Raw genomic sequence first — 17,607 nt, 5'->3', positions numbered from 1 at the left:
CAGCACGTTCGAGCTGCCGTGCTGGCGACGTCCACCTCCAGACCTCGGCTGCACCGGCTCGCCGGAGCCCATCCCGTTGTGCCCAACTCGTAATCCATGGTGCCAAGGCCAAGGCACAGCCTCGTGGTAAACGAGTCAAGAAGTAGATGCGAATGAAAAGCCGAGTTGTTGGACACACCGCACTGTAATACGTATCTCGGTGGCCTCCATGAGCTCTGGTAGCCACTCCGCCGACGGATCGACCGGCACGGACATGATTCTCCGGCACCATGAAGAAAGGCCCTCTTCGTTGCGTCCCGATGGCTGCAGGCATGCAGCACTGCACGGCCCACCTTGAGGCGGAGATGGTGGCGTGCGAGGAGGGGCTGCGGCCACCCTGCATTGCTCAACTCGTCCTTTGGTCTGACTGCTCCAATGCGGCGACGCTGATGTCCAGTACGGGCGCTTATCAGGCCATGAACCCAGTTACCCATCGTTTGCCCGTGAAAAATTAGGGTCAAAAGTACCCCTACTTAACCGGCCTGAAACGTTTAAGTACCGCCTAAATTAATGGTTGGATTAGACCCAATACTACCCACTTCTGGCAGTAGTATGATGCACCGTAAAAAAGCTCTTTATATATATAGGCATGTCAATCCGTATTGTAGTCCATATTGAAATTTCCAAAACTTCTTATATTTGTGAACGGAGGGAGTAGCTTATGGTCTCACAATTGCATAGAGAATACAGCTAGTTAAGTGCGTGCTAACGAGCTAGAAAATCTTGATCATGAGCTGTGGAGGCGTGCACGCTAGAAGTCTCACTTGAGGAGGCGCTGTGACCTAATGGCTCGGCCACATGATGCGGCAGTGCAGGGATCTCCAAATTCTCATCATCTGATTCGAGTGTCTTCATGGCTTCTATGATGAGTGGACGCTTGGTTGGGTCGGGGTGTGTGCACCAGAGCCCGATGAGCAGCACACGCTCCATCTTGCGTTCGTCGTGATCCCTGCTGGTTGACTCGTCCAGCAGCCGTGGGTATATTGCTTCATTGATCGCATGTCTGCGGTGCCGATTCCTTACCTCTGTTAGCAATCGGCTGCCAGCTGGACGCCGGCCTGAAACAATCTCCAGCAAAACGATGCCAAAGCTGTAGACATCTGACTCCCTACTCCGCTTGCCCGTTTCCAAAAATTCCGGGTCTATATACCCTGGGGTCCCGGCTGGATATTGTGTCGTCTTTTGCTGTGTTTCGTGATCAATCAGCCTTGCCAAACCGAAGTCTGTAATCTTAGCTTGATACCTTTCGTCGAGCAATATGTTACAAGGTTTAATGTCACCGTGCAAGACACAATCATTGCATTGTTTGTGGATGTATTCTAAGGCACACCCTGTGTCAAGGATGATCCTGTACCTGCACAATAATCAACAAATAAAATGAGCCAGTCATGCATCATCTTCAATCTTGCGTATATATACTTCCTCCATTCCATAATTCTTGTCATGGTTTTAGTTTAAATTAAGCTATTTACATGCTTGTAGGCAGCTTTTTATTGTTGCGATGTTTGTTGTGTAACAGCTAAACCCTGTACTTTCAAACCTTCCTATCAATGAAGGTCGAGATAGAGGAAAAAAAAGGTTCAGGGTGGTGCAAGTTTGGAAGGTTGAGTTACCTCTTGGGCCATGACAACCAGCTCTTGTCCCCATGCAAGTGTTCGGCGAGGCTACCCTGTGATACAAGCTCGTAAACTAGCAAGAGATGGTTGTTGCCGACATCATTGCACCAGCCTACTAACTCTACCAGGTTTCGATGCCTCAGTCCACTGATGGCCTTGATTTCAGCCTGGAACAACCCCTTTTCGGTGTCTGATGCTTGCCCATTGAACCTCTTTATCGCCACTAGTTTGTCTGGATTGGTCAATTTGCCCCGATACACCGATGCAGAGCCCCCTCTTCCCAGCATCGTATCCTCAGCAAAGTTGTTTGTCGCTTCGACAAGCTCGCATACCGGAAACTTCTGGCGATGCTAGCCAAGTGGTTTACCGGGTCCACTAGTACCACGTTCTGCATCTGCATCTGCATGGGGACACCTGCAGCTCTAGGGGGAGCCTCATCTAGGTCGTTATTTCGTGTGTGCCGGCAGCAACAGAAGACAACGACCAAGCCAGAAACTAACAGTACTACACAGCCACAAGAAATAATAATAGCTACTATCGAGGGCCAGGGGAGCTTTGAGTGGCTCTTAGGTTTAGGTTTAGTAGCAGCAGGTGGTTGAGGCTCGGGTGGCGGAGACACATCTAAGCTGGAGTCAAATGACCAAGACATTATCCGGTGTAGCTCGATGGCTGCCCCGGTTGCAGCCGAGAAGCCGATGGCCACGACACTAGGCAAGAGCTGCCTCAGGTCGGCACTGGTGTCGACGTGGTAGGCCACGTCACCGATCTTGAGAGTGGCGGTTAAGATTTGTGTGTTATTGTCATAGCTAACCTGGCAGGTCATAGGGAGACCAGACGTCAGGTTCTTGCCGGGCACCATCACATTGGTGTACCCCCGCGAGATTATGGAGTTGACGTCGATGCCAATGTGGCTGTTGCTGGTGTCTATGCCGGTGTTCAAAAAGGTGTCCAGCTCAACCGCCAGGATCCGGTCGTTGCCGGTGGCATTCGTGTTGCTGTTGTTGGTGAAGAGGCCGAGGTTCCTGCCATTCTCAATGGGGTTCGGGATGCTTGTCGGTGGGTAGTGGCCCAGGAAGAAAGCCATGCCGTCGCCGGTAACTGCACCGTCCTCGGGCTTTATTTGGAAGGAGAAGGTGGTGTTGAATGTTGCGAGCTTGCCGGTGGCGACATCCCAGAGCGACACCGGCTGCGCGTACACCACGCGGCCCACGCTGTCATGGATTTTTTGGCTCTGGTCGTTCTTTGTCAGCTCGATCATCTGGGAGTCGAAGTATGCATCGCCCTGAAGGATGAAATCTTGTGCGTTGTAGCCGCGGGGCAGGGAAAAATTGGAGTTGAACGAAAGCGAGGAAGCGCGAGGAGGCAGGTGGAGAGACAGCAGCAGCTGGTAGAGGCAAAAGTATCGGATGAATACCCGTGGAAGGCGGGGAGGGCTCACAGCAGCCATTTGCTTGCTGTGTCTTTGGAAACTCAGCAACACTACTCGATATATAGAACCATAACTAGCTAGCTGACAACTTTGTCGCTTTTGCTAAATTTTAAACTTTGTGGAAATCTGCTTTAGTAAGTACAACCCCTTATAAAAGTATTAAGGGTGAAGATCAAAAGATATCCTTTCACACGAAAGGGCCTTAAGGTCTAATCAATTTTAATTTGCATACCAAAAAATTAAGCATCCTTATTTTAAGATGATCTTCTTGTTTCTCTCAGTCGTTAATCTCCCACCGTGTGTCATGATCTGACTGCATTAATGGGCCTTATAATGGGTACTATATTATAAACGAGATCATCTGAATTACCAGAATACGATAATATACACTGTGAAGATAGCATGCAAACCAGTCTAATTACTCCCCACTATGATCAGCTTAACTAGTTTATTTCTTCACACAGGTGACGTTGGAGGTGAAGCACTCAAGCGGGCCACAATGTCGCATTTAGAGTCAGTTCTTTTAGGCGGCTTAAAAAATAAGTTGTCTCCCCGTTGTTTAAAAAATAAGCCGTTCTCTAAATTTGTTGAGACTTGTAAATTAATTATCTCATAACTAGTTTAGAAGTCTCAATAAATAAATAAAACGGCTTATTGTTTAAGTTGCCAAAAGATCTGACCCTTACTGGCTGCCGGCCGGAGTCGGCCATATGCTTCCGAGTTTCAAGAATACGGAGTGAACAATTGTCTGTTAAGTAGACACAATACATTAAGCCAAACGCCGACACTACATTAATCCACCAGTTGCAAGTGTACGTGCATTTCAAGGCACGGCAAACAAAACCAATATTTCCTGTCACATTCATATACAGTAGGATCACATCTCACGTTGTCTGTTGAAGAGGACATAAATCCACTTTACCTTGTACAGCAAGAACGTACGCATGGGCTGCTTGGACGGATCCGGTCAAGCCATGGGGAACCCTTGCAACGATAAGGTACAGATTTTTTTGTTGCTGCCATCAAGATTTCATTTGGGACAGATTTCGGGCCTCGTTCTCGGAATCTGTTTGGCTGGATGGTATGCGAACCAAAGAAATTGCACCAAATGTTTTTCATCTCTCTAAAAGCAAAAACTGCACCGTCCAGAAGGCCTTGCACAACAATTTCTGGATTTCTGAAGTGGACATTGGTGGGAACCTCGCTGTCAACCACATATTGGAGTTCGTCAACCTTTAAGAAAAGTTATCGCACGCCCACCTCAACCCTGATGTGGCTGATATAATTTTATGGAAGCTCATCAAAGATGGCCAATATTCTGCGGCGCCGGCTTATAGCGCCCGATTTATTGGGCTTGTGGACACGGACATGTCCCTGTTGGTGTGGAAGAATTGGGCTCCTTTCAAATGCATTTTTTTTGCTTGGCTGGTCATCAACAATAGGATTTGGACGGCTGGCCAGCTTGACCGCAGAGGATGGCCAAACTGTAACCTTTGCCGCCTATGCAAGCAGATTCAGGAGTCGGCGGCCCACCTTCTTTTCTAGTCCTGCTACACCATCATAGTTTGGGGAATGATTAAATCATGGCTTGGCTTGCATGATATCCATCCTACGGATTGGGGAGGCATAGGTTTCGTCGAAGAGTGGCGACGCAACAATGCTTCTAGGAGGAAACTTCTTATACCTTTGATGTCCTTAATGAACCTCCTGTAAAATCCGGCGTGACCAAGGAAACTTCTTATACCTTTGATGTCCTTGGGACATGGCATCTTTTCAATAGCATCGACCTTGGCTTCTGAGAAGTCCTTAATGAACCTCCTGTAAAATCCGGCGTGACCAAGGAAACTTCTTATACCTTTGATGTCCTTGGGACATGGCATCTTTTCAATAGCATCGACCTTGGCTTTATCAACTTCAATACCTCTTTCAGAAACTTTATGCCCCAAGGCAATACCTTCATTAACCATAAAGTGACACTTTTCCCAATTCAAGACAAGATTAGTTTCTTCACATCTCTGCAAAACTCGATCAAGATTGCTCAAGCAATCATCAAAAGAGGAACCATAGACGGAAAAATCGTCCATGAAAACCTCACAAATCTTTTCACAAAAGTCAGAGAATATAGCCATCATGCATCTTTGAAAGGTAGCAGGTGCATTACATAAACCAAAAGGCATACGTCTATAAGAAAAAGTACCAAAAGGGCATGTAAAAGTAGTCTTTGATTGATCTCTAGCCGACACAGATATTTGAGAGAAACCAGAATAACCATCTAGAAAGCAATAGTGTGTATTTTTGCATAATCTTTTTAGCATTTGATCAATAAAAGGTAAGGGGTAATGATCTTTCTTAGTAGCTTTATTTAATTTGCGGAAATCAATTACCATCCTATAACCTGTGATAATTCTTCGTGGAATCAATTCATCTTTATCATTAGGAACAACAGTAATACCTCCCTTCTTAGGGACACAATGGACAGGACTTACCCACTGACTATCAGCAACGGGATAAATTATACCTGCCTCCAGAAGCTTGAGTATTTCTTTTCTTACCACTTCTTTCATTTTAGGATTCAGACATCGTTGAGGATCACGAACTGGTTTGGCATCTACTTCCAAATTTATTTTATGTTGACATAGAGTGGGACTAATGCCCTTAAGATCATCAAGAGTATATCCAATAGCAGCACGATGCTTCTTCAGAGTTTTCAATAATCTTTCTTCTTCATGCTCTAAAAGGTTAGCACTAATAATAACAGGATATATCTTCTTTTCATCAACATAAGCATATTTAAGATTATCAGGCAAAGGTTTAAGCTCAAACACGGGATCACCCTTGGGTGGAGGAGGATCCCCTAAAATTTCAACAGGCAAGTTGTGTTGCAGAATAGGTTCCTGTTTAAAGAATACTTCATCTATTTCCTTTCTTTCATTCATGAACATATCATTTTCATGGTCTAGCAAATAGTGTTCTAAAGGATCACTAGGAGGTACGACAATAGAAGCAAGACCAATAATTTCATCTTTACTAGGTAATTCTTCCTCACGATGTTGTTTACTAAATTTAGAGAAATTAAACTCATGAACCATATCATCCAAGCCAATAGTAACAAGATTCTTTTTGCAATCTATCCGAGCATTAACAGTGTTCAAAAAGGGTCTACCAAATATAATGGGACAAAAGCTATCTTGTGGAGAAGTAAGAACAAGAAAATCAGCAGGATATTTAGTTTTCCCACACAAGACTTCAACATCTCTAAAAATTCCAATTGGTGAAATAGTATCTCTATTGGCAAGTTTAATTGTGACATCAATACCTTCTAACTCAGCAGGTGCAATTTCATTCTTAATTTCTTCATATAAAGTATGTGGTATAACACTAGCACTCGCACCCATATCACATAAGCCATGATAACAATGATCTCCTATTTTAACAAAAATAACAGGCACGCCTACCACAGATCTATGTTTATCTTTAGCATAAGGTTTAGCAATTCTAGCAGTTTCACCTTCGAACTGAATAACATGCCCATCAATATTATCAGACAAGAGATCTTTAACAATAGCAATATTAGGTTCTACTTTAACTTGCTCATGGGGTGTATAAGTTCTAATATTGCTTTTACGAATAACAGTTGAAGCTTTAGCATGATCCTTTACTCTAACAGGGAAAGGTGGTTTCTCAACATAAGAAGTAGGAACAATAGGATCATTATAAGTGACAGTCTTTTCTTCAACTTTAATAGGTGCAGCTACTTTTACTTCTATGGGAGGATGATATTTAAACCACTTCTCCTTAGGGAGATCAACATAAGTAGCAAAAGATTCACAGAAAGAAGCTACTATCTCAGAGTCAAGTCCATATTTAGTGCTAAACTTACAGAAAATATCGGTGTACATAAAAGATTTAACACAATCAAACTTAGGTGTCATACCTGACTCTTTACCTTCGTCGAGGTCCCAATCTTCAGAGTTGCGTTTAATTCTATCCAATAAATTCCATCTGAATTCAATAGTCTTCATCATAAAAGAGCCAGCACAAGAAGTATCGAGCATAGTTTGATTATTATGAGAAAGCCGAGCATAAAAACTTTGCATAATTATTTATCTCGAGAGCTCATGATTGGGGCATGAATATAACATTGATTTAAGCCTCCCCCAAGCTTGAGCGATGCTTTCTCCTTTGCGAGGCCAGAAATTATATATATAATTGCGATCACAATGAACAAGATGCATAGGGTAATACTTTTGATGAAATTCCAACTTCAATCTTTTATAGTTCCATGATCTCATATCATCACATAGCCTATACCATATCAATGCGTCTCCCTTCAAAGATAAAGGGAAGACCTTCTTAGCAACATCATTGGGTATACCTGCAAGCTTAAATAATCCACAAACTTCATCCACATATATTAAGTGCTCATCAGGATGCTTTGTTCCATCTCCTGTAAAAGGGTTAGCTAGCAGTTTTTCCATCATACCCGAAGGAAATTCAAAAGGAGTTTCATTTTTCAATAGGTTCAGTAGGTTGAGAAGCAACTCTTTGCTCTACTGGACGGGGTGAAGATACCCCGAACAAGCCCCTCAGAGAATTACTTTCCATAGTAGCAAGTGACAGTAAATTTCAGCACACTATATAAATTTTTACTTACCAAATTCCACCTAGCAAAGGCGCTACACTCCCCAGCAACGGCGCCAGAAAAGAGTCTTGATGACCCACAAGTATAGGGGATCTATCGTAGTCCTTTCGATAAGTAAGAGTGTCGAACCCAACGAGGAGCAGAAGGAAATGATAAGCGGTTTTCAGTAAGGTATTCTCTGCAAGTACTGAAATAAGTGGTAACAGATAGTTTTGTGACAAGATAAATGGTAACGAGCAACAACTAACAAAAGTAAATAAAGTGCAGCAAGATGGCCCAATCCTTTTGTAGCAAAGGACAAGCCGAAACAAACACTTATAATAGGAAAAGCGCTCCTGAGGACACATGGGAATATTGTCAAGCTAGTTTTCATCACGTTCATATGATTCGCGTTCGGTACTTTGATAATTTGATATGTGGGTGCACCGGTGCTTGGATGCTGTTCTTACTTGAACAAGCATCCACTTATGATTAACCTCTATTGCAAGCATCCGCAACTACAACAAAAGTATTAAGGTAAACCTAACCATAGCATGAAACATATGGATCCAAATCAGCCCCTTACGAAGCAACACATAAACTAGGGTTTAAGCTTCTGTCACTCTAGCAACCCATCATCTACTTATTACTTCCCAATGCCTTCCTCTAGGCCCAAATAATGGTGAAGTGTTATGTAGTCGACGTTCACATAACACCACTAGAGGCTAGACAACATACATCTTATCAAAATATCAAACGAATACCAAATTCACATGACTACTAATAGCAAGACTTCTCCCTTGTCCTCAGGAACAAACGTAATTACTCATAAAGCATATTCATGTTCATAATCAGAGGGGTAATAATATGCATATAGGATCTGAACATATGATCTTCCACCAAATAAACCAACTAGCATCAACTACAAGGAGTAATCAACACTACTAGCAACCTACTAGCACCAATCCCGGACTTTGAGACAAGAATTGGATACAAGAGATGAACTAGGGTTTGGAGATGAGATGGTGCTGGTGAAGATGTTGATGGAGATTGCCCTCTCCTGATGAGAGGAGCATTGGTGATGACGATGGTGATGATTTCCCCCTCCCAGAGGGAAGTATCCCCGGCAGAACAACTCTGTCGGAGCTCTAGATTAGTTCCGCCAAGGTTCCGCCTCGTGGCGGCGGAGTCTCGTCCCGAAAAGTTCCTTCTTATTTTTTTCTCATCGAAAGACTTCATATAGGAGAAGATGGGTGTCGGAGAGCCACCAGGGGGCCCACGAGGTAGGGGGCGCGCCCCCCACCCTCGTGAGCAGGGTGTGGGCCCCCTGGCCTTCATCTTTGGCGAGGATTTTTCTTTATTTATTTTAAGACGTTCCGTGGAGTTTCAGGACTTTTGGAGTTGCGCAGAATAGGTCTCTAATATTTGCTCCTTTTCCAGCCCAGAATTCTAGTTACCGGCATTCTCCCTCCTTATGTAAACCTTGTAAAATAAGAGAGAATGGCCATAAGTATTGTGACATAAAGTGAAATAACTGTCCATAATGCAATAAATATCGATATAAAAGCATGATGCAAAATGGACGTATCAGTAAACCCAAACGCTTTGATCATCTCATGAAATCGAATGTTCCAACTCCGAGATGCTTGCACCAGTCCATAGATTGAGCGTTGGAGCTTGCACACCTTGTCAACATTCTTAGGATCGACAAAACCTTCCGGCTGCATCATATACAATTCTTCCTTAAGGAAACCATTAAAGAATGTCCTTTTGACGTCCATTTTCCATATCTCATAATCATAGAATGCGGCAATTGCTACATGATTCGGACGGACTTCAACTTTGCTACGGGTGAGAAAGTCTCATCGTAGTCAACCCCTTGAACTTGTCGATAACCCTTAGTGAAAAGCCGAGCCTTATAGATGGTCACATTACCATCCGCGTCTGTCTTCTTCTTAAAGATCCATTTATTTTCTATGGCTCGCCGATCATCGGGTAAGTCAGTCAAAGTCCATACTTCATTTTCATACATGGATCCTATCTCGGATTTCATGGCTTCCAGCCATTTGTCGAAATCTGGGCCCGCCATCGCTTCTTCATAGTTCGAAGGTTCACCATTGTCTAACAACATGATTTCCAGGACAGGGTTGCCGTACCACTCTGGTGCGGAACGTGTCCTTGTGGACCTTCGAAGTTCGGTAGCAACTTGATCTGAAGTTTCATGATCATCATCATTAACTTCCTCCCTAGTCGGTGCAGGCACCTCAGGAACATTTTCTTGAGCTGCGCCACTCTCCGGTTCAAGAGGCAATACTTCATCAAGTTCTAATTTCCTCCCACTTACTTCTTTCGAGAGAAACTCTTTCTCTAGAAAGGATCCATTCTTGGCAACAAAGGTCTTGCCTTCGGATCTGAGGTAGAAGGTATACCCAATAGTTTCTTTAGGGTATCCTATGAAGACGCATTTTTCCGATTTGGATTCGAGCTTTTTAGGTTGAAGTTTCTTGACATAAGCATCGCATCCCCAAACTTCCAGAAACGACAGCTTATGTTTCTTGCCAAACCACAATTCACACGGTGTCGTCTCAATGGATTTCGACGGAGCCCTATTTAAAGTGAATGCGGCAGTCTCTATAGCATGACCCCAAAATGACAGCGGTAGATCGGTAAGAGACATCATAGATCATACCATATCCAATAGGGTGTGATACGATGTTCGGACACACCATTACGCTGTGGTGTTCCAGGCGGCGTGAGTTGTGAAACTATTGCACATTTCCTTAAGGGCGTGCCAAATTCATGACTCAAATATTCTCCCCCACGATCTGCTCGTAAGAACTTGATTTTCCTGTCACGTTGATTCTCAACCTCACTCTGAAATTCCTTGAACTTTTAAAAGGTCTCAGACTTGTGTTTCATTAAGTAGACATACCCATATCTACTTAAGTCATCAGTGAGGGTGAGGACATAACGATAGCCACCGCGAGACTCAACGCTCATTGGACCGCACACGTCAGTATGTATGATTTCCAATAAGTTGGTTGCTCGCTCCATTGTTCCGGAGAACGGAGTCTTGGTCATTTTGCCCATGAGGCATGGTTCGCACATGTCAAATGATTCATAATCAAGAGACTCCAAAAGTCCATCTGCATGGAGTTTCGTCATGCATTTGACACCAATGTGACCAAGGCGGCAGTGCCACAAGTATGTGGGACTATCATTATCAACCTTACATCTTTTGGCATTCACACTATGAATATGTGTAACATCACGTTCGAGATTAAATAAGAATAAACCATTGACCAGCGGGGCATTACCATAAAACATGTCTCTCATATAAATAGAACAACCATCATTCTCAGATTTAAATGAGTAGCCATCTCGCATTAAACGAGATCCAGATACAATGTTCATGCTCAAAGCTGGTACTAAATAACAATTATTGAGGTTTAAAACTAATCCCGTAGGTAAATGTAGAGGTAGCGTGTCGACGGCGATCACATCGACCTTGGAACCATTCCTGACGCGCATCGTCACCTCGTCCTTCGCCAGTCTCTGTTTATTCCGCAGTTCCTGTTTTGAGTTACAAATATGAGCAACTGCACCGGTATCAAATACCTAGGAGCTACTACGAGCGCTGGTTAGGTACACATCAATAACATGTATATCACATATACCTTTGGTATTGTCGGCCTTCTTATCCACTAAGTACTTGGGGCAGTTCCGCTTCCAGTGACCGTTTCCCTTGCAATAAAAGCACTCAGTCTCAGGCTTGGGTCCATTCTTTGCTTCTTCCCGGCAGCTTGCTTACCGGGCGCGGCAACTCCCTTGCCGTCCTTCTTGAAGTTCTTTTTACCCTTGCCTTTCTTGAACTTAGTGGTTTTATTCACCATCAACACTTGATGTTCGTTTTTGATTTTCACCTCCGCTGATTTCAGCATTGAATATACCTCGGGAATGGTCTTTTCCATCCCCTGCATATTGAAGTTCATCACAAAGCTCTTGTAGCTAGGTGGGAGCGACTGAAGGATTCTGTCAACGACCACATCATCCGGGAGATTAACTCATAGCTGAGACAAGCGTTTGTGCAACCCAGACATTTTGAGTATGTGCTCGCTGACAGAATTGTTCTCCTCCATCTTACAACTGTAGAACTTGTCGGAGACTTCATATCTCTCGACCTGGGCATGATCTTGGAAAACCATTTTCAGCTCTTGGAACATCTCATATGCTTCGTGTTGCTCAAAACGCTTTTGGAGCCCCGATTCTAAGCTGTAAAGCATGCCGCACTGAACTAGGGAGTAATCATCACTACGCGTCTGCCAAGCGTTCATAATGTCTTGTTCTTCAGGGAAAACAGGTGCTTCACCTAGCAGTGCATCAAGGACATATGCTTTCCTGGCAGCTATGAGGATAATCCTCAGGTTACGGACCCAGTCCGTGTAGTTGCTGCCATCGTCTTTCAGCTTGGTTTTCTCTAGGAACGCGTTGAAGTTGAGGGAAACATTAGCATGGGCCATTTGATCTACAAGACATATTGCAAAGATTTTTAGACTATGTTCATGATAATTAAGTTCATCTAATCAAATTATTAAATGAACTCCCACTCAGATAGACATCCCTCTAGTCATCTAACTGATACATGATCTGAGTCAACTAGGCCGTGTCCGATCATCACGTGAGACGGACTAGTCATCATCGGTGAACATTTTCATGTTGATCGTATCTTCTATACGACTCATGTTCGACCTTTCGGTCTTCCGTGTTCCGAGGCCATGTCTGTACATGCTAGGCTTGTCAAGTCAACCTAAGTGTATTGCGTGTGTAAATCTGGCTTACACCCGTTGTATGCGAACGTTAGAACCTATCACACCCGATCATCACGTGGTGCTTCGGAACAACGGACCTTAGCAACGGTGCATAGTTAGGGGGAACACTTTCTTGAAATTATTGCGAGGGATCATCTTATTTATGCTACCGTCGTTCTAAGCAAATAAGATGTAAAACATGATAAACATCACATGCAATCAAATAGTGACATGATATGGCCAATATCATTTTGCTCCTTTTGATCTCCATCTTCAGGGCGCCATGATCATCATAGTCACCGGCATGACACCATGACCTCCATCATCATGATCTCCATCATCGTGTCTTCATGAAGTTGTCTCGCCAACTATTACTTCTACTACTATGGCTAACGGTTAGCAATAAAGTAAAGTAATTACATGACGTTTATGTTGACACGCATGTCATAAATAAATTAAGACAACTCCTATGGCTCCTGCCGGTTGTCATACTCATCGACATGGAAGTCGTGATTCCTATTACAAGAACATGATCAATCTCATACATCACATATATCATTCATCACATCCTTTTGGCCATATCACATCACACGGCACATGCTGCAAAAACAAGTTAGACGTCCTCTAATTGCTGTTGCAAGTTTTATGTGGCTGTTATAGGTTTCTAGCAAGAACGTTTCTTACCTACGCCAAAAACCACAACGTGATATGCCAATTTCTATTTACCCTTCATAAGGACCCTTTTCATCGAATCCGATCCGACTAAAGTGGGAGAGACAGACACCCGCTAGCCACCTTATGCAACTAGTGCATGTCAGTCGGTGGAACCAGTCTCACGTAAGCGTACGTGTAAGGTCGGTCTGGGCCGCTTCATCCCACGATGCCGCCGAATCAATATAAGAATAGTAACGGCAAGTAAATTGACAAAATCAACGCCCACAACAACTTGTGTTCTACTCGTGCATAGAAACTACGCATAGACCTAGCTCATGATGCCACTGTTGGGGATCGTAGCACAAATTTAAAATCTTGTAAGCATCACCAAGATCAATCTATGGAGTCATCTAGCAACGAGAGGGAGAGGAGTGCATCTACATACCCTTGTAGATCGCAAGCGGAAGCGTTCAAGAGAACGGGGTTGATGGAGTCATACTCGTCGTGATCCAAATCACCGATGACCGAGCACCGAACGGACGGCACCTCCGCGTTCAACACACATACGGTTGGGAGAGACGTCTCCTCCTTCTTGATCCAGCAAGGGAAGGAGAGGTTGATGGAGATCCAGCAGCATGACGGCGTGATGGTGGAAGTAGCGGGATCCCGGCAGGGCTTCGCCAAGCGCAAGCGGGGAGGAAGAGGTGTTACGGGAGGGAGGGAGGCGCCAGGGACTTGGGTGCGGCTGCACTCCCTCCCCTCCACTATATATAGGGGGCCTGGGGGGCGCCGACCCCTAGAGATCCCATCTAATGGGGGAAAGCGGCCTAGGGGGTGGCTTGGCCCCCAAGCCAGGTGGAGGCGCCCCCACCCCCTTAGGGTTTTCAACCCTAGGCGCAAGGGAGGACCAAGGGGGCGCACCAGCCCACCAGGGGCTGGTTCCCTTCCCACTTCAGCTCATGGGGCCCTCCGGGATAGGTGGCCCCACCCGGTGGACCCCCGGGACCCTTCCGGTGGTCCCGATACAATACCGGTGACCGCCGAAACTTTCCCAGTGGCCGAAACTGGACTTCCTATATACAAATCTTTACCTACAGACCATTCCGGAACTCCTCGTGACGTCCGGGATCTCATCCGGGACTCCGAACAACTTTCGGGTTACCGCATACTAATATCTCTACAACCCTAGCGTCACCGAACCTTAAGTGTGTAGACCCTACGGGTTCGGGAACCATGCAAACATGACCGAGACAACTCTCCGGCCAATAACCAACAGCAGGATCTGGATACCCATGTTGGCTCCCACATGTTCCACGATGATCTCATCGGATGAGCCACGATGTCGAGGATTCAATCAATCATGTATTCAATTCCCTTTGTCAATCGGTACATTACTTGCCTCAGATTCGATCGTCGGTATCCCAATACCTCGTTCAATCTCGTTACCGGCAAGTCACTTTACTCGTTCCGCAACACATCATCACGTGACCAACCCTTAGTCACATTGAGCTCATTACGATGATGTCTTACCGAGTGGGCCCAGAGATACCTCTCCGTCATGCGGAGTGACAAATCCCAGTCTCGATTCGTGCCAACCCAACAGACACTTTCGGAGATACCCATAGTGCACCTTTATAGTCACCCAGTTCGTAGGCTCGTCATGGTCAAGTAACATGACCTCCAGAACTGGATTACCGTACCACTCTGGTGCAGATCTCACTCTGGTTTTACCTACGAGGTCCGGTAGTAACTTGATCTGAAGTTACATGATCATCATCATTGGCTTCCTCACTAATCGGTCTAGTAGTCACATGAACAGATTTATGTGATGAACTACTTTCCAATAAGGGAGCAGGTACAGTTACCTCATCAAGTTCTACTTTCCTCCCACTCACTTCTTTCGAGAGAAATTCCTTCTCTAGAAAGGATCCATTCAAAGCAACGAATATCTTGCCTTCGGATCTGTGATAGAAGGTGTACCCAACATTTTCTTTTGGGCATCCTATGAAGACGCACTTCTCCGATTTGGGTTTGAGCTTATGAGGTTGAAACTTTTTCACATAAGCATTGCAACCTCAAACTTTAAGAAACGACAGCTTAGGTTTCTTGCCAACCCATAGTTCATACGGTGTCGTTTCAACGGATTTAGATGGTGCCCTATTTAACGTGAATGCAGCTATCTCTAATGCATAACCCCAAAACGATAGTGGTAGATCGGTAAGAGACATCATAGATCGCACCATATCTAATAAAGTACGGTTATGACGTTCGGACACACCATTACATTGTGGTGTTCCAGGTGACGTGAGTAGTGAAACTATTTCACATTGTTTTTAACTGAAGGCCAAACTCGTAACTCAAATACTCTTCTCCATGATCAGATCGGAGAAACTTTATTTTCTTGTTATGATGATTTTTCTCTTCACTCTGAAATTCTTTGAACTTTTCAAATGTTTCAGACTTATGTTTCATCAAGTAGATATACTCATATATGCTCTTATCATCTGTGAAGATCAAAAAATAATGATACCTGTCGCGAACCTCAATATTCATCAGACCACATACATCAGTATGTATGATTTCCAACAAATCTGTTGCTCGCTCCATTGTTCCGAAGAACAGAGTCTTAGTCATCTTGCCCATGAGGCATGGTTCGCAAGCATCAACTGATTCATAATCAAGTGATTCCAAAAGCCCATCAACATGGAGTTTCTTCATGCGCTTTACACCAATATGACCTAAACAGCAGTGCCACAAATAAGTTGCACTATCATTATTAACTTTGCATCTTTTGGTTTCAATATTATGATTATGTGTATCACTATGATCGAGATCCAACGAACTATTTTCATTGGGTGTGTGACCATATAAGGTTTTATTCATGTAAACAGAACAACAATTTATTCTCTTACTTAAATGAATAACCGTATTACAATAAACATGATCAAATCATATTCATGCTCAATGCAAACACCAAATAACACTTATTTAGGTTCAACACTAATCCCGAAATTATAGGGAGTGTGCGATGATGATCATATCAATCTTGGAACCACTTCCAACACACATCGTCACTTCACCCTTAACTAGTCTCCATTTATTCTGCAACTCCCATTTCGAGTTACTAATCTGAGCAACTGAACTAGTATCAAATACTGAGGGGTTGCTATAAACACTAGTAAAGTACACATCAATAACATGTATATCAAATATACTTATGTTCACTTTGCCATCCTTCTTATCTGCCAATCACTTGGGGTAGTTCCGCTTCCAGTGACCAGTCCCTTTGCAGTAGAAGCACTTATTCTCAGGCTTAGGACCAGACTTGGGCTTGTTCACTTGAGCAGCAACTTGCTTGCTGTTCTTCTTAAAGTTCCCCTTCTTCCCTCTGCCCTTTTCTTGAAACTAGTGGTCTTGTCTACCATCAACTCTTGATGTTTTTCTCGATTTCTACCTTCGTCAATTTCAGCATTACGAAGAGCTTGGGAATCATTTCCGTTATCCCTTGCATATCATAGTTCATCACGAAGTTCTACTAACTTGGTGATGGTGACTAGAGAATTATGTTAATCACTATTTTATCTGGAAGATTAACTCCCACTTGATTCAAGCAATTGTAGTACCCAGACAATCTGAGCACACGCTCACTAGTTGAGCGATTCTCCTCCATCTTTTAGCTATATAACTTGTTGGAAACTTCATATCTCTCAACTCGGGTATTTGCTTTGAAATATTAACTTCAACTCCTGGAACATCTCATATGTTCCATGACGTTCAAAACGTCTTTGAAGTCCTGATTCTAAGCCGGTAAGCATGGTGCACTAAACTATCAAGTGGTCATCATATTGAGCTAGCCAAACGTTCATAACGTCTGCATCTGCTCCTGCAATAGGTCTGTCACCTAGCGGTGCATCAAGGACATAATTCTTCTGTGCAACAATGAGGATAAACCTCAGATCACGGATCCAATCCGCATCATTGCTACTAACATTTTTCAACACAATTTTCTCTAGGAACATATCAAAATAAACACAGGGAAGCAACAACGCGAGCTATTGATCTACAACATAATTTGCAAAATACTACCAGGACTAAGTTCATGATAAATTTAAAGTTCAATTAATCATATTACTTAAGAACTCCCACTTAGAAAGACATCCCTCTAATCTTCTAAGTGATCACGTGATCCAAATCAACTAAACCATGTCCGATCATCACGTGAGATGGAGTAGTTTCAATGGTGAACATCACTATGTTGATCATATCTACTATATGATTCACGCTCAACCTTTCGGTCTCCATGTTCCGAGGCCATATCTGTATATGCTTGGCTCGTCAAGTATAACCTGAGTATTCCGAGTGTGCAACTGTTTTGCACCCGTTGTATTTGAACGTAGAGCCTATCACACCCGATCATCACGTGGTGTCTCAGCACGAAGA

At 43.8% G+C, this 17,607-nt stretch overlaps 1 protein-coding gene across 1 annotated transcript; it reads right to left on the bottom strand.

The window, feature by feature from the left end:
• Positions 1-744: 744 nt before the first annotated feature.
• LOC123101665 (uncharacterized) lies at positions 745-3,102 on the bottom strand. The gene is made up of 2 exons (XM_044523014.1): positions 1,988-3,102; positions 745-1,393 (listed from the first exon to the last, which is right to left on the bottom strand). The coding sequence occupies exons 1-2, from the start codon at positions 3,100-3,102 to the stop codon at positions 745-747; spliced, it is 1,764 nt and encodes a 587-aa protein (XP_044378949.1).
• Positions 3,103-17,607: the final 14,505 nt, after the last annotated feature.

This window comes from Triticum aestivum, chromosome 5A (assembly GCF_018294505.1).
Source record: "Triticum aestivum cultivar Chinese Spring chromosome 5A, IWGSC CS RefSeq v2.1, whole genome shotgun sequence".
Taxonomy (NCBI): domain Eukaryota; kingdom Viridiplantae; phylum Streptophyta; class Magnoliopsida; order Poales; family Poaceae; genus Triticum; species Triticum aestivum.
This window is presented reverse-complemented; position numbering and strand designations above follow the sequence as displayed.